The following is an 18,979-nucleotide window of genomic DNA, read 5'->3' as shown; positions in this document are numbered from 1 at the left end:
ATGTTTAAGAGACACAATCCTTTCCCCACTGTGCATTGTTGGAAACCTCATGGAGGATTTGCTGACTGCATCTGCACAATTCTACTTCTGGTCTCCGTAATGAGCTCCACTGGTCTATATGCCTCATTTCATGCCAGCAGTACACTGTTGGAGTTAATGTACCTCTGCAATATATTTAGAAGGAAGAAGTGTTCTCCTTCTTCCAGGTTCTCTCCTCTTCATGATTTTTTTTTACTTCCATGTGTTTTGTGGTTACATATGAATTAGTATATTTTTCACATTCCTTTAAAAAAAGGCATTGGTATTTTCATTGAGATAAAAAGATGAATATAAAATTAACATAAAAAGATACAGCAGAGAAAAAAAGACTATCACAAATACAGAAAACAAATCAACTTCATTAAAATTTGAATTTGGAAAGATAAGTGAAATTTAAAAAACATAGGTAGCCTAGGGAAATAGGTAAGATTCAAACAAATGCGATCGGAACTGAAAAAGGAGACATAACTGAACTAAACACATGAAAAGGATCATAAAGGAAAAACTTAGATATTTATAGGTCAACAATTAGATCACCAAGAACAAATTACACATTTTCTAGCATTATATGATCCACCAATACTCTTTCATGCAAAATACAGAGGAACAAAACAAAAATTAGTAAGAAGATATCCTTAATATAAACCTTCACCCTCAAAAAAAAAAAAACAAGGCTTTATTAAAATTCCACAATATTTAAAGAATAATTAATGCCAATACTTCTCAAACTATTACAAATTGCTGATGAAAAAGACCACTCCCAGATGCACTTTATGAGGACACTTTTACTCTCACAACAAAGCCAGAGAAACACACCACAAGAAGGGAAACTACAGGCCAGTGTCTCAGATACACATACATGCAAAATTCCTTGATTAAGTCCGAGCCTACTGAATTCAACAGCACACTGAAAGGATCACACATGATAATCCAGTGTGATGCATCCCTGAGATGCAAGTTTCCTTCAACATACACAAATGCAAAAATGTGATGTCCTCCATTAACAGAGGGAATGATTGCATCAAAGCCATCCTTAATTTATTCATAAAATCATTAGACACAGTTTTTTCATGAACAAAAAACACATGTTCATCATTTAAAAATAACTCAATTAAAAAGGAGAAGGAAGTTACCTCCACATGATCATGGCCACTATGAAAGTCCACACCTGACAGCATATTGAACATAAAATACTAAAACCATTTCTGCCATATCAGGAGCCAGGAAATGATGCTCATCCCCAACATAAGTATTCCACATGATAGCGTGAAGAATAACTATGCTGCCTCAAACCATATCATCGTGTCACAGTCCTTATTTGGATGAAAGTCACGGGAGAAACAGCCAGTCCAAGGACTCTCAGACCCTCCTTTGTCCCTTGACAGCAGGATATAAATCTCCCTTGGGAAACTCCCCTTCCCTGTACCAGGAGGGGAGAACCATCCTCAGCACCAGAATAAGGAACACAGGGACAAGAAGGGTGTGCAAACAAACCTAGTTATTTGTTGACGAATTAAATACCCGAAAACCACACCTTTGCCTTGACTCTTGACAAATCCAATATTTCGCTGTCTGAAAGTCACAAGTGCCACCTGCTTTGTTCATTCTCTGGGTGTCATATTATTAGCAAGCCCAGGCACTTGCAAAATTAAATTTATTATTTGCTTTAGATCAGTCTTAGGTCAATTGAATCCTTACACCTGGTGAAAACCCAGAAGAAAAGAAGGGAAAGGCATTCTTCTCCTACAACTGGAAGAAGTACCCACAAACTTTGGCAATAAGAAGAAATAAAAGACATTTAACTCAGTAAGGAGGAAGGAAAATTATTTGTTTGCAGATGACATGATCTTAAACATAACAAAACCCTAGAGATACCAGAAAAAATATTAGAACCAGTTTTTTAAAATGAGGAAAAGTGCAGGATGCACAATGAGCACAATGAACAAAGAAAATGAATAAAAATAAACCACCTATGATTCTACACACCAGCATGGAAATATATGCAAAACAAATAACAAAATTATACAACTGAAAATGGCACAGAATAAAGTACTTGGGATTAAACTTCATAAATTATGTAAAATAATTGTAGAGCAAAAATGACCTTGGTTGATGAAAGACATGTAAAAATGCACGAGTTCCGCAAACATACCTGTGCTCACTGATTAGAATCATTCATATTGTCACAGCACCATCCACACAAACTAATGTATAAGTGCATCCCTAAACCTGCCATTCACTTTGAAAGAATCAAATCTAAGTCTGCAGTGTGATATATATGTAAGAGGACATGCAAATAGGGCGCTCTGTGTGCTGATAAAACCAGCCCAGCCCGACCGTGCAGCTGGGAGAGGAGCCCCAGCTCCAGGGGTCCCAGGTGTTCCCATTCTGTGATCAGAACAGAACACAGACACCTCACCATGGAGTATGTGCTTGGCTTGGTTTTCCTTGTTGCTTTTTTAAAAGGTAATTCATGGTGAACGAGAGACACTGAGTATGTGAGTGGATATGAGTGAGACCAGTAGATGTGTGACGGTTTCCTCACCAAGATGTCTTGCGTCTGCAGGTGGCCAGTGTGACGTGCAGCTGGTGGAGTCTGGGGGAGACCTGGTGCAGCCTGTGGGGTCCCTGAGACTCACCGTTGTAGCCTCTGGATTCACCTTCAGTAGTTCCAGCATGAACGGGGTCCGCCAGGCTCCAGGGAAGGGGCTGCAGTGGGTCTGATGGATTGATACTGATGGAAGTGGCACATACTACGCAGATTCCGTGAAGGGCCGATTCACCATCTCCAGAGACAATGCCAAGAACACGCTGTATCTGCAGATGAACCTGAGGGCCGAAGACATGGCCACATATTACTGTGCAAGAGACTGGGTGAGGGGACATCACTGGGAGCCCACACGCAAACCTCCCTGCAGGAGGGGATCAGCACCACCAGGGGGCGCACACTATGCACAATTCTGCGTTGTGTTGCCAGGAGCAGGTGCAGATGGAGGTTACAGGCAGGTTTCCTGTCAGGGTCTGGGGCTTCCTATCCACACAGCAGCTTCCCCAGGGAGCCTCTCTGGACACAGGATTCTGTGCGTACCTATTAACTCGCTGAATTAGATACCTGTTGTCATAGGAACACTGCACTAACATGCACAAAAGACACAGATGTTTCCATTGCTTACTCCTGTCCCTCAACATGAGTGAATTACAGATTTCCTGAGGCACAACAGCTGAACCATTAGAGGAGTCCCAGATGCACTCCCTGTGCAGCCAGGACCACAGGATCCCACAGCTCCCCATTAACTTCACCCAGCCCTTGTCCCAATCAAACAACGTGAGACTTCCCTCCTGGCACTTGCTACTCAGGACGTTAAATGAGCTACAGCTTTATTCAATTCCTCTAAACAAGAGATAAATCATCCCCATGTATTAGTCTGGATTCTGCTGAGGAACAGAACCCAAAGCACATTGGTTTCCATGACTAAAGAGGTTGGGAAGACCCATGATCTACTGTCACAAGCTGGAGACCCAGGAAAACCAGTGGTGTAATAGGTCTGATTCTGAACTAGGGTCTAGTCTCAGAACGTAGAGATCTGATGGTATAACTCTCATAACAAGGGCCAGAGGGGACCACTGTTCCAGTTCAAACAAGCACATGGGAAGTAAAAATGAGGGAATTCTTCCTCCCTCTGCATCAGATTCTATTCACAACCTTAATGGAATGGGTGATGCCCAGACAGAAACCATGGAAGGAAATGCCACTCCCTTCTGGAAACACATCACAGACATCCACAGAAACAGTGGTGAATCTGGGCACCCATGACTCAGTCAAGATAACCCATAAAGTTAATCATGACAAGACAACTTCCCGTAAATGTGGAGCTCAAAGACTGAAGACTTGAATTTAAATTAAAAATAAAACAAGAAAATTAAATACATACATATATGAACTATTGGGACTACCTCAAAATAGCACGCTTCTGCACAGTGAGGGAAAAAATCAACAAAAGTAAAAGGCAACCTATGGAATGGAAGAAGATATTTGTAAATGACATATCCTCAGGGTTAGTATTCAAACTATGTAAATGTTTTTAAATTATTTTCACATTATCAGTAGAGAGTGTGTCCATGCAGTTCAGCATACTGTCATGTGAGAAGCAAAATTCGTGTCTTCCACTTGTGTTTTGTGTTAGGATCTCACTGAACATGAGACCAACACTCTTCACAAAATTTGAACCGTACAGTACAGTACTGTTAATTACAGGGGTAATGTTGTGGAGACCCCTCTAGAACCTAATCATCTTGCATAACAGAAAATCATAGCCCTTGAGATCTACTCCTCATTGCCCCACCCTGCCAGCCCCAGACAACTGCCATTCCACTCTCCATTTTATTGTTATCAAATCCCAAATTCAGCTGAGTATTTCTGGAAAGGTCAATGTTCAAAGTTTTAGTTTTGGTGGGAAAAGAAGTTGAGCTTTATTTAGGAGGCCAGCCACCCAGAGAAAAGGCAGACTCTTCTCCAAAAGCCAACTCTGAGGGTTTCTACCCAACTCAGGGGGTTTTAAAGGACTAGACGGTACTTAAACAAGGGAGTTCCATGGTGGATACCATTTTCGATCATGTGCAGCCTCCATGGTGCAAGCTGCCAAAGTAACCTCAACTCCCCTGCATCTATCTCCACCTGAGGAGAGAAACTCACAGGCATGGGAGAAGACTGCCAGAGGCCAGGAAAGAACCACAATAAGGGATTAGAGGGGAAATCACCTGGGGCTCACACATGTTCAGCAGTACTTTCTGTTCTCACCAGATGGCATAAGAAAATACTAAAATACAACCTTGCACTTCACCAATCATGACACAGAATACTGGGAAATGTTTCCTCAGTAAACTCAGAGGAAGCTTCAAAGCAACAACCAAAAGGATCAAATGGCTTGCAAACTAATAGCCAACCAGAAAAAGACATGTAACATTACAAAGCGATGTTTTTCAATACGTACAAAGGTAAAATTGACAGTCTACCTCCATATCCCATGGAAGTAGGAAGCATTGGTCTCCATAATGAGGAAAAGCAGTCATCCAGAGAAAGTGACCCAGCAGTACCACAGGACATGGAATTGGTAGAGAAGTTCAGTGTGTTATAATTGCATATCCCGTATCCAAGTAGAAGGAGAAAAGATGGAATGTGTTGATTAGAGCCGTGTTTCTGGGTCCAAGTCCCTACCCATGTCCATGTGAGCACTGTTGACCATGGCCCACCTGACTCTCCCACATCCACCCCAGGTGAACTGATGAGCGGGGTCACCCAATGCCACACCCTGTGACTGTTACCTAACCCCACAGGTGGCCCCGAGGTGTAGGGTGCTGGCCACCTGGTACAGCCCTCTGTTCTGTCTGATGGTCTAGACCTGGTTTTGCTGAGGATCCTCCATTTATCCATTCTCACTGGCAGATGTCCCTGAGCAGGGGCATGAGGCTGGCAGAGGACCAGGTCACCCTGAGGGCACCCCTCTTGCTGTTTGCGCTCTGGGCATTGCTGGCTCCTGTCCAAGGTTCTCAAGGTCGTCCCTCATGGCGCTACATCTCTTCTGAGGTGGTAATTCCCAAGAAGGAGTTGCACCACGGCAAGGGCGTTCAGATGCCTGGCTGGCTGTCCTATAGCCTGCATTTTGGGGGCAAGAGCCATGTTATCCACATGAGGCACAAGAAACTCTTTTGGTCCAGACATTTGCTGATGATGACTCAGGATGATCAGGGAGCCTTGCAGATGGACTACCCCTTCATCCCTCCAGACTGTTACTACCTCGGCTACCTGGAGGAGATTCCTCTTTCCATGGTCACCATGGACACGTGCTATGGGGGCCTTGAAGGTATCATGAAGTTGGATGACCTTGCCTATGAAATCAGACCCCTCAGCCATTCCCAACGGTTTGAACACGTTGTTTCTCAGATAGTGGCAGACACCAATGCAACGGGACCTACTTATAACCTGGGATATGAGGAGGATAGGAACCCCCTGTTCTCTCAAGCAAATATCAGTGCAGTCCCCAGGATCTCTAGTAAGTTGTATTCATCCCATCATGGGATTTTGAAAGGACTTGTTCTCGGTTCCAAAACAATGTATAGTGTGTTCAACAACGTGTCAAAATGTGCCCGATTCCTCATAAGGCTTGTTAGTTTGACTGACTCAATGCTTCAAGGGATTGATGTAAGGCACTATATTTCCTCCATGGTCATTTATAATCTGGAAGATCCAGTTGTCTTGAACAATTTTCGGGTGCCAGGGAGTCCGATTCATATCTACTTTCAGAGACACTTATTTGTTGCTTTTAAACCACATACAGCTTTACTTATGAACAAAGATGCACCACATGAACTTCAGTTTCAGCCAGCCCCATACGCGGTATGCGGATCAAAATCCATCATCTCGCTTGCTTCTCTAGGCAGACATTTTTTATTGTTGTCTGTGTTAGTAGCCCAAAAAATTGCATTATCTATTGGTATTTTTTATGACAATCAGTTTTGTGCATGCCAGAGGAGGTCTACCTGCATTATGAATCAATACCCTGTTATGACAGATTCGTTCAGTAACTGTTCCTTCATTCATATGCAGCATGTAGTGGTGAATAATTTTTGTGAGTGCATATTTGACTCAGGACTTTCCTATTTCAATAAAAGCCTGACTCACGATCGTTGTGGAAACTATGTAGAGGAGCCAGGTGAGCAGTGTGACTGTGGCTCCTTCAAGCAGTGCTACAACAATCCCTGCTGTACGACTGATTGCATTCTAACCCCTGGCAGCAAATGTAATACAGGCAGATGCTGTACAAACTGCACCTATTCCGATGCTGGGACACTCTGCAGGCCCATCCAAAATATATGTGATCTTCCAGAATACTGCCGTGGGGTGTCCGTGGAGTGCCCTGATGACTTCTATATGCAAGATGGAACCCCGTGCACTGAAGAGGGCTACTGCTATCATGGAAACTGCACTGACCGCACTATGCACTGCCAAGAAATCTTTGGCAGAAATGCTGTGAAGGGTGAAAATGTCTGCTATACCATAAATCAAAAAGGCAGCCGATATGGGCACTGCAGAAGAGACCCAGGGGTATTCAAATCTAAACCCTGTTCCCCCACAGACATGCAGTGTGGAAGGCTGCAGTGTAGTAACGTCACGCATCTCCCTCAGCTGCAAGAGCATGTCGGATTTCATCAGTCTGAGATCTCAGGGTTCTGGTGTTTTGGGCTGGATTCGCATCATAGCACAGGAACAACCGATATTGGTCATGTGAGAACTGGTACCCCCTGTGCTCCTGGAAAGTTCTGTCAGGATACCTACTGCAATGGCAGTGTGGCTCAGCTGAACTATGACTGTATCCCGGAGAAATGCAGTCACAGAGGGATATGCAACAATAACAGGAACTGCCATTGCCACGTAGGCTGGGATCCTCCACGGTGCACTGAACGAGGCACTGGTGGGAGCACAGACAGTGGACCCCCTCCAAGAAGAATGCGGTCAGTCAGGCAAAGTCGTGAATCCGTGGTGTATCTCAGAGTGATCTTTGCTAGAATCTATGTCTTAATTGCTGCATTCCTCTTTGGTGTTGCCGGAAACGTCAGAACTATCAACAGACAGAAGGTTACGGAAGAGACTGTTGATCAAGACAATGCATAATTCAGCCTCCAGACCCCTAAACAACTATAGACAATCCACGTGGCTCATCTGTGAAAATACAGTAATGAGGCGGCACAGCTAACATCCACGTTTCCGGGGGTCTGCGGGAGACACAGGGGTCCACAGGCACATCATGGACCTGACACCAGGTCTCTGATGCGTCACTGAGCAGAACTCTGAAATAAAACTTGAAAACTGCATGCTTGTGGCCTCTATGTATTTGTGTAAGCCTGTAAGAGCCCAAACGGTGCCTAAGACTCTGTGCAGAAGACCTGAGTCAGCAGCTGTGTCTTGGGCAGAGGTTTCTGGTTCCAGAAATAAGAGAAGTTGCCACAAGCTCCTTGAGGGGCAAATTCATGAATTTTCTCCAAAACTGTGCTCTTGCACACTGAGCTTTGTCTCATTCTTCAGGTAATCTCTCATTTCCTGGTCCCAATATGGGTTCAGGGTGATGGAGGGCTCCCACCCACCCATACTGCCTGTCCCACACTGGGGTGTCTGTGGGCTGTCAGGGAAAGGGACATGGATTCGATCCCAGCCAGTGCAAGCTGTGCCTCCCTGGAGAGCAAATTTCCGAATGTGGGAGACTGAGACTATGAGGCTGAAAGTAGCCCCCAGTGAAATGAATCAGAAAGGTCGGCACAAGTGCCTATGGATGTCTCTGGCATTCTGAGGGAGCCCGATGAATATGAACCCCTTTTCTCCTTCTTTTCTCTATTTTTCAGTGAGTTCATCCTTAGATGAGGGTCTGCCTAGGATTTCCACTTTGGTTCTCCCAAGAACCTCCTAGAAGTCCTGCAGAGTTGAGCCTGTGGAAAGTTAGGGACCCTTTTTCTAAATATTTTTTACTATTTTTACAGTTGTCTAGCATACATTTCAAATCATAATAGTGATATTAAAGTCTGTTTATTTTCTTCTGGATTGAAAATATACAACTTTTTAATAGTAATTGATTAGGAAATTTTCAGAACTAAACAGTAACTGTTTCAGAAATTACTTTGGAATAAGAATGTATCCCATAATTCACCAATAGATGTAAAACACATGAAGCACATAACAGGATTTTCACTTCAGTTCATACCTAGAATCCTTGTTGGTGCAGATACTCTTGTAAGTCGTACCAATGTGTCCCCATGCATGCACTTTGTCTCAAAGACACATGGTTACACAAAGTATTAGACTGCCATGTGTACACATATTCTCCACGTTCCAGGGCAACCAGGTAATCATACTTTCCCAGCACCTCCTGAAATTCCCATGCAGCCACACTGCATGTTCCCAGCAAGAATGCGTCCAGGAATGTTTGGGAAGGAGGGCCAAACAGGTGCCCCGGCCACCTGCTCAGTAAACTACAGAAGGATGCTAAGTGAACTGTGGAGTAACATCAGCCCTTCTGCCTGTTTGGACACACGTGTTACAGATGCAGACCTATTCAGTTAACACCATACCTGTGCTGGAAACGTGAGTTTACCTTCAGGATAAAGTAAGAATGGGTCCTGTGGAGGATCTAGCACCCACAGGCCACACCCACTAATTGATGGGAGTCTACACACCAGCACACAGCGATGTGGGCTTCAAGTATAGTGCTGGGTCTGAGCTGACAAGCAGAATGTGGCTGAACCTAGAGCCTAGAAAAGTGAAGGGGAGGAAGAAATTCTCCACCAAATGTTCTTGTGGACCAAGAACTAAGTTCACAGAACCTGGTTTAACAGGGGAAAGAAACAAAAGTTCATTGTGTGTGCACAGAGGTCCCCTTAGATACACATTAACTAGATCAGAGAAGTGAGGGCCCCCTAAACTGACATTAATGAGCTAAGCAAATTGAGTGCCCCCTAGAGTAATATTAACTAGATAAGTGAACTGTAGTGTGCCCCCTAGATTTACTAACTAGATAAAGTGAGTGCCCCCTCAGATATACACAAATCAGATAAGCTAAGCAGGTGCCCATTAGATTTATATTGACTAAATAAGTAAAGTGTAGTGTGCCCCCTAGATTTACATTAACTAGATAAGCTAAGTGAGTGTCCCCTAAATTTACATTAACTGTATAAGCAAGGTGAGTGCCCTTAGATTTATGTTACTTAGGTAAGTGAAGTGTAGCTTGCCCCCTACATATACATTAACTCCATAAACTGAGTGCCCCCTAGATATACATTAACTAAATAAGCAAAGTGGAGTACCCCCTAGATACCCATTAACTAGACTGGCAAAGTGACGGCCCTCTAGATGTATGTTAACAAGAGAAGCAAAATGAGTGCCCCCTAGATGAATAACTAGATAAGTGAAGTTAGTGACCTCTAGATTTACATAACTAGATAAGCAAAGTTTAACCTGCCCCCTAGATTTATATTAACTACAAAAGTGAAGTGAGTGCCACCTACATATACATTAACTCCTTAAGGGAAGGGAGTGCCCCCTATATATACATGAAGGAGGTAAGTGAGGTGAGTGCCCCTAGAATTATATTAACTAGGTAAGGAAGAGAGTGCCCATAGATGTACATATACTGGATAAGCAAAGTGAGGTTTCCCTAGATTTACATTAACTATCTAGGCGAAGTGTAGCTTGCCCCCTAGATTTACATTCACTACATAACAAAGTGAATGTGTCCCCTAGATTGACATTAACTAGATATGGAAAGGGGAGCTTGCCCCCGAGATTTGCATTTACTAGATAAGCAAAGTGAGTGCCCCCTAAACATACATTAACCGGATAATTAAAGTGAGTTCCCCCTATGCTGACATTAACTAGATAAGCAAATTGAATGCGCCCTAGATATACATTAATTAGATAAGCAAAGTGTGCTTACCTAATGTGTCCCATAGATTTTCATTAACAAGAAAAGGAAATGAGTGCCCCCTAGATTTACATTAACTAGATAAGTGAAACGAGTGCCCCATCAACTCACATTAACTAGGTGAGTTAAATGAGTGCCCACTACATAAAAATTTACTGGATAAGTGAATGATCCCTAGATTTACATTAACTACATAAGGGAACTGAGTGCCCCCTAGATTTACATTAACTAGATAATCACAGTGAGTTCCCCTACATTTATTTCAACTAAATCAGTGCAGTGCCCCCTAGATTTATATTAACTAGCTGCACTAGATCAATATTAACTAAATAAGTGAACTTTAGTGTTCCCACTAGACTTACGTTAACTACATAAGGGAACTGAGTGTCCCCTAGATTTACATTAAATCAATAAGCAAAGCGAGTGTCCCCTAGGTCTATATGAACTAGATAAGGGTGATGAGTGCTCCCTAGATATTCGTTAATGAGATAAGGGAAGTTAGTAACTCCTAGATACACATTAACCACACAAGCAAAGCATTGCCTGCTGTTTTCAGCAAAGCCAGAAAGCAGTGTTCTGCTTTGCAATGTGTTCCCTGTAATGTCCTACACCAGGACATACCTATTTGATTTCCCACATGTCTGACTTACTTCACTTATCCTGATGCCCTCAGGATCCACCCATGTTGTCGCAAAGGGCAAATTTTCATTCTTTCTTATGGACGAATCATAGAATTCCACTGTACATACAGGCCACACTTCTTTTTACCCATTCTTCTGTCTGCGGACACATAGGGTGTTTTGGTTCTTGTAAATAATGCTACAATGCACAAGGATGGGGGGAATGAAGATACCATTTAAAGTTAGAGTTTTCACTCTCTTTGGAAAGTTGGACTTCCACAAAGACTCCAGTCCATGTGTGATCAACTAAGACTGTTTCCCAGAACCTCGGAGACCACAGACAAGAAAGGTGGAGCAGGTTCAGGGGTCACTGTAGAGTCCAAAGCCACACTCAGGTATGTTCACCTATGCATGTGTAGGGAAGACTATTCAGGGGTTCTTTGACATATGGAGCTGGATCCCACAGGGCCCAAAAATGCACATTTGTTTGTGGATGGATGCCAAGTTTTGGAGGGGTGTGAGAGACAACACAGGGACATCTTAGGCTGCTATGAGGCTGACATTACCCCTCTACTACACTTCCAATTCTTTTGTGAGATTCAAAAGACAAAAGCATCAAGTGTGACTATAAATCAATGCTCATGGGTACACAATACATACAGATGTGGCCTGTGACATCAGTAGAGTGGGGAGTGGTGTGGAGCCGATAAAGTGTACTTGTCCGTGGGATTGAATTTAAGTAGTTATCAGTTGACAATAGACTGTTACGGCTTTAGAGTGTTTTGTATAAGGGCATGGTAAACCCAAAGGATCTATCTAAAGAATGTGCACAAAGGAACAAAGAAGCAAATGAAAATGTGTCACTGCAAAATATCAACTAAGCACAAAGGAAGCCATTCATATGGGAAATGGAGTACAAAAGCTGTGAGATGTGGAAAGAAAACACAGACCTTATGTTATGTTCCAATCACAATAAGGAAAAGTGTTCACCCTTCTTTTTTTGTTTTGTTTTGTTTTGTTTTGTTTTCTTTTGTTTTGTTTTGTTTTGTTTTGTTTTGTTTTGTTTTGTTTTGTTTTACATCCCAAATTGCTCATGATCTATCCCCTGGCCATAATGTCTTTAATTTTCTTCAAAAACGCCACGATCTCTACTTAGCACCAGTGTCCTAACACCTGTTGTTATGGCTGTTGTTTCTATGAGTGTACAGAATCACATGAAATTATTCCCACCAACACAGACACATGCACACTTGTATGAAATCTTCTCTGTGCATAAACATCTTTAGGGTTAATATCACATATTGTATGATTTGCAGTCATGTCCATGCATAAATTATTACTAGCCAAATGTGTATAGGAATGTCTTCTAGGAATACCTTTTTTTTTTGGCCCCAGATTTATTGAGATACAATCGACATACAACACTATGTAAGTTTAAGGTGTACAATGTGATGCCTTGATACATGTATATAATGTGAAATGTTTACCAAGTTGAAGTTAGTCAATACATTCTTCAGCTAATTATGGTAAGAACATAAAGCAACTTTCAATATACAATATGTATATTAATTATTGTCATCTTACTATACATTAGACCCATGGAAGCTTTTTGTCTATCTTCTAACTGGAAGTTTGGACACACTGAGCAATGCCCCCCCCCCCCCCCATTTTCCCTGCCCCTCAGTCCCTGGAACCTACCATTGCACACTCTGTTTCTGGGAAATTGATGTTTCTAGACTCCACATGTAAGTGTGATTATACAGAATGTGTCTTTCTCTGTGTGACTAATTTAACTTAGCATAATGTCTTCAAGCTTCATCCATGTAGTCACAAATGGCACGATTAACTTTTATATGGATGAAATCTATCTATCTATCTATCTATCTATCTATCTATCTATCTATCTATCTATCTATCTCTGTATCCATCCATCCATCTATCTAATCTCACATCTTCTTTATCTATTAATCCCTTGATGAGCAGTTAGGTCTCTTTAGTGCCTCAGCTATGGAGAATAAGACTGCAATGAACATGGGGTGCACATATCTCTGATGTAGTGCCTTCATCCCCTGTATATATCACTCAGAAATGGGATCGCTGGGTACAACCATACTTTTGTTACTAATTTTTTGAGAATTCTCCATACTGCTTTCAGTAGTAACCTCACCAGTTTACATTCCTAGGGACAGTGTACCAGGTTTGCTTATTTCCACATGCTCACAAGCATTTGTTATCTCTTGTCTGATGGTAACAGCCATAATAACAGGTGTGAAGTGTCATGGGATTGTGGCTTTGATTTGCATGTCTCTGGTGATGAGTGATGTTGAGCACCTTTTAATGCACTTGCTGGACGTTTGTACATGGACTTTGGAAACATGCCCTTTCAAGTCCTCTACTCCCCCATTTTTTAAAAATTGGGTTGCTTGTTATAATATTCAGCAAAATAAGCTTTTTTTAAATTTTGGATATGAACCTCATATCACACGTTTTACAATTTTTTTCCATCCCTGTAAAATGTCTTTTCCTTTGGTGAATGTGTCTTTTCCTAAGCAGAAGATTTTTAGTTTGATGTGTTCTCACTCACTGATTTCTGTCTTCATTGACTGTGCATTTGGAGTCATATCCGAAACATCATTTCCAAGACCAAGGTCAAGGAGATTTTTGCCCATGTAGTTTTTAGGTGTGTTATGGTATCCCTATCTGGTTTTTGTGTAAAAGGAAGGCGGGCATTTTAAAACTAGTGGGGACATTCACTCTTCCTCTCAAGTTGGGCACCAGCAGACAGCCCCTTTGTGTCTCCAGCTGAGGAGGGAACCCCACATGCATAGGAGGAGACTGCCAGAAGCCGGGAAAGAATCACAATAAAGGATTAGAGGGAAAAAATCCTGGAGCTCACACGTGGTCACCAGTACTTTCTGTTCTCACCAGCTGGCATAAGAAAATACTAAAATGCAACCTTACACTTCACCAGTCATGACACAGAATACTGGGAAATGTTTCCTCAGTAAACTCAGAGGAAGCTTCAAAGTAACAACCAAAAGGATCAAATGGCTTGCAAACTAATAGCCAACCAGAATAAGACATGTAAAATTACAAAGCAATGTTTTTCAACACGTACAAAGGCAAAATTGATGTCTACCTCCACATGCCAAGGAAGTAGGAAGCAGTGGTCTCCATAATGAGGAAAAGTAGTCATCCATAGAAAGTGAACCAGCAGTACCACAGAACATGGAAGTGGTAGAGAAGTTCAGGGTGTTAAAATCGTATATTCTGTATTCAAGTAGCTAAGGGAAAGATGGAATGTGTTGAATAGAGCCATGTCTCTGGGTCCAAGTCCCTACTATGTCCATGTGAGCATGCTTGGACAGGGCCTGCCTGCCTCTGCCACATGTGCCCCAGCTAAACTGATGTGCAGGGTCACCCAATGCCACACCCTGTAACTGTTACCTAACCCCACAGGTGGCCCCCAGGTGTAAGGTGCTGACTGCTCAGCACAGCCCTCTGTTCTGCCAGATGGTCTAGATCTGGCTTTGCTGACGATCCTCCATTTATCCATTCTCCCTGGCAGATGTCCCTGAGCAGAGGCATGAGGCTGGCAGAGGGCCAGGTCACCCTAAGTGTGTCCCTCTTGCTGTGTGCATTCTGGGCAGTGCTGGCTCCTGTCAAAGGTTCTCAAGATCATCCCTCATGGTGCTACATCTCCTCTGAGGTGGTATTTCCCAAGAAGGATCTGAACCACACCAAGGGCATTCAGATGCCTCGCTGGCTGTCTGATAGCCTGCGTTTGGGGGGCAAGAGACAAAACTTCATTTTTACTTTCAATTTCTATTAAAAATATTCCTATTTGGGGAGAGAGGGGAAGATGGAGGCTTAGGAGAACACCTTATCACGCTGATCGCTTAGATTCCACCCACATCTGCCTAAATAACCCAGAAAACTTCCAGAAGACTAGCAGAACGGACTCTCCAGAGCCAAGCACACACAAGAAGCCTATGGAAGAGGGTAGGAAGGGCAGAGAGGTGGTGCATGCTATACGGACAGTTGGGAGGGAGCCAGAGTGGTGGAGGGGGAGACCGCCCGGGAAGGCACAAACCCCAAAGTCTGGCTTGCAAAAGTGGAGGGGCTGGACTCTGTAAGTTCTGACAGCCAGCGGGGCTTAACATCTGGGTGCTAAAAGTCAACATCTCTGCTCTCAGAGAGAGGGGAGAGTAAGAGGACACCTGGAGGCAGAGTTGATGAGTCCCGGAAGACAGAGCTCAACTCGGCAGAAACAAAGGCAGTGGCCAGCGCCATCTCCCTCTCCCATCCGCCAGCCGAAATCCCAAAGGGAACCAGTTCCTGTCACCAAACTTGCTTGCCTCACGCAAACACCCAACACTGTGCTTCTGTGGATCCATCCCTCCGACGGGTCTGCCTCCCTCCCGGTGCTTCAGGGCCCCTACCACAGGGAACCACTGATGGCAAAGCGAGCTAAGCCTACCCCTCCCACCACTGTGCACCTTGCGGATCCACCCTGGCTAATATGCCAGATGCTATGGAAGCAGCACCCCAAGCCTGGAAGTGTGCAAGCAGCACAGACAGGGGCCACACCACTCCACAGTGAATCTTGCCCCTGGGAGAGGGTAAGATAAGGTACACACCAGTGTGACTGTGGCCCCAGCGGTGGGCTGGGGGCAGACATTGGGTCTGACTGCAGCCCCGCCCACCAACACAAGTGACACCAGACAGCACAGGGGAAGTGCCCTGCAGTTTGGAGCCACCACAGGGACTACCAAAAATGATGAAATGGAAGAACTCGCCTCAAAAGAAACTCCAGGAAGTAGTGACACCTAACGAATTGATCAAAAACGATTTAAGCACTATAACACAACAAGAATTTAGAATAATAGTCATAAAAGTAATCACTGGGCTTGAAAAAAGCACAGAAGAAAGCAGAGAATCTATTACTACAGAGATCAAGGGACTAAGAAATAGTCATGAGGAGCTAAAAAATACTATAAATGAGGTGCAAAATAAAATGGAGGTGGCCGTAGCATGGTCTGAAGAGGCAGGGGAGAGAATAGGTGAATTAAAGGATAAAATTATGGAAAAAGAGGAAGCTGAGAAAAAGAGAGAGAAAAAAATCCAGGAGTATGAGGGGAGAATTAGAGAACTAAGTGATGCAATCAAATGGAACAATATCTGTATCATAGGAATTCCAGAAGAGGAAGAGAGAGAGAAAGGGACTGAAGGTGTACTTGAACAAATCATAGCTGAGAACTTCCCTGATCTGGGGAAGGAAAAAGGCATTGAAATCCAAGAGGCACAGAGAACTCCCTTCAGATGTAACTTGAATCGATCTTCTGCACGATATAACATAATGAGACTGGCAAAATACAAGGATAAAGAGAAAATTCTGAAAGCAGCTAGAGCTAAACATGCTCTAACTTACAAAGTGAGATCCATAAGAGTAGTGGCAGACCTATCTACTGAAACTTGGCAGGCCAGAGAGGAATGGCAGGAAATCTTCAATGTGAGGACCAGAAATGCAGCCAAGAATCCTTTATCCAGCAAGTCCGTCATTCAGAATAGGAAAGATAAAGGTCTTCCCAAACAAACAAAAATGGAAGGAATTCATCACCACTAAACCAGCCCTACAAGAGATCCTAAGGGGGATTCTGTAAGTGAAATGTTGCAAGGACCACAAAGTACCAGAGACATCACTACAAGCATGAAACCTACAGATATCCCAATGACTCTAAACCCATAACTTTCGATAAGACTGATGTAAATGGACTAAATGCTCCAACCAAAAGACACAGGGTATCAGAATGGATAAAAAAACAAAACCCATCGATTTTCTGTCTACAAGAGAATCATTTTAGACCTGAGGACACCTTCAGATTGAAATTGAGGGAATGGATAGCTATCATGCTACTGGAAGTCAAAAGAAAGCTGGAGTAGCCATACGTATATCAGACAAACTAGACTTAAATTAAAGGCTGTAACAAGAGTTGAACAAGGGCATTATATAATAATTACATGGTCTATCCATCAGGAAGAGCTAACAATTATAAATGTCTATGCACCAAATATGGTAGCACCAAAATATATAAAATAATTACAAACATAAGCAACCTTATTGATAAGAATGTGATCACTGCAGGGGACTTTAACACCCACATACAACAATGGATAGATCATCTAGACACAGGATCAATACAGAAACAAGGGCCCTGAATGATACATTGGATCAGATGGACTTAACAGATATATTTAGAACTCTGCATCCCAAAGCAACAGAATATCCTTTCTTCTCAAGTGCACATGGAACATTCTCCAAGATAGATTACATACTGGGTCATAAAACAGCCCTTCATAAGTACAAAAGAACTCAGATCATACCATTCACAGTTTCAGACCAAAGTGCTATGAAACCTGAAATCAACCACAGGAAAAAGTCTGGAACACTTCCAAAAGCATGGAGGTTAAAGAACACCATACTAAAGAATGAACGGGTCACCCAGGCAATTAGAGAAGAAATTTAAAAATATATGGAAACAAATGAAAATGAAAATACAACACTCCAGGGGGGCCCAAGGTGGCTCAGTCGGTTGAGATTCCAACTTCGGCTCAGGTCACAATTTCCCAGCTTGTGTCTCCGAGCCCCACGTCCGGGTCTGTGCTGACAGCTCAGAGTCTGGAGCCTGCTTTAGATTGTGTGCCTCCCTCTCTCTCTGCCCCTAACCCACTCGCATTCTGCCTCTGTCTCTATCAAAAATAAAAAAAAAAAAAACATTAAAAAAAGAAAATACAACAATCCAAATGCTTTGAGATGCAGCAAAGGCAGTCCTGAGAGGAAAATACATTGTAATCCAAGCCTATCTCAAGAAACAAGAAAAATCCCAAATACAAAATCTAACAGCACACATAAAGGAAATAGAAGCAGAACAGCAAAGGCACCCTAAACCCAGCAAAAGAAGAGACATAATAAAGATCAGAGCGGAAATAAACAATATAGAATCTAAAAAACTGAAGAGCAGATCAATGAAACCAAGAATTGTTTTTTTGAAAAAATAAACAAAATTGATAAACCTCTAGCCAGCCTTCTCAAAAAGAAAAGGGAGATGACACCAATAGATAAAATCATGAATGAAAATGGAATTATTACAACCAAACCCTTAGAAATACAAGCAATTATCAGGGAATACTATGAAAAATTATATGCCAACAAACTGGACAACTTGGAAGAAATGGACAAATTCCTAAGCACCCATGCACTTCCAAAACTCAAACAGGAAGAAATAGAAAAATTTGAACAGACCCATAACCAGTGAAGAAATTGAATCAGTCATTAAAGATCTCCCAACAAACAAGAGTCCAGGACCAGATGGCTTCCCTGGGGAATTCTACCAGACATTTAAAGCAGAGATAATACCTCTAGTTCTCAAGCTGTTCCAAAAAAATAGAAAGGGAAGGAAAACATCCAGACTCATTCTATGAAGCCAGCATTACTTCGATTCCTAAACCAGACAGAGACCCAGCAACAAACACAACTACAGCCCAATATCCCTGATGAATATGGATGCAAATATTCTCAATAAGATACTAACAAATCGAATTCAACAGCATATAAAAAGAATTATTCACCATGATCAACGGGATTCATTCCTGGGCTGCAGGCCTGGTTCAACATTCGCAAATCAATCAGTGTGATACATCACATTAATAAAAGAAAAGATAAGAACCATATGATCTTGTCAACCGATGCATAGAAAGAATTTGACAAAATTCAGCATCCTTTCTTAATAAAAACCCTCAAGACACTCGGGATAGAAGGAAAACACTTGAACATCATAAAAGCCATTTATGAAA

At 42.6% G+C, this 18,979-nt stretch overlaps 1 protein-coding gene and 1 pseudogene across 2 annotated transcripts in view; both read left to right on the top strand.

The window, feature by feature from the left end:
• Positions 1-18,979, top strand: part of LOC144616503 (immunoglobulin heavy variable 3-74 pseudogene) — an 80,017-nt pseudogene that overhangs the window by 41,202 nt on the left and 19,836 nt on the right. The gene's annotated exons all lie outside the window — the stretch shown is intronic.
• Positions 5,389-7,908, top strand: LOC144616605 (disintegrin and metalloproteinase domain-containing protein 21-like). The gene has a single exon (XM_078447740.2). It carries the CDS (start codon positions 5,483-5,485, stop codon positions 7,706-7,708), a length of 2,226 nt encoding a protein of 741 aa, XP_078303866.1. The 5' UTR covers positions 5,389-5,482; the 3' UTR covers positions 7,709-7,908.

The sequence above is a fragment of the Panthera onca genome, chromosome B3 (genome assembly GCF_046562875.1).
Source record: "Panthera onca isolate mPanOnc1 chromosome B3, mPanOnc1 haplotype 2, whole genome shotgun sequence".
NCBI lineage: Eukaryota > Metazoa > Chordata > Mammalia > Carnivora > Felidae > Panthera > Panthera onca.
Note: the sequence above shows the minus strand (reverse complement) of the source record. Positions and strands in the feature narration are given on the sequence as shown.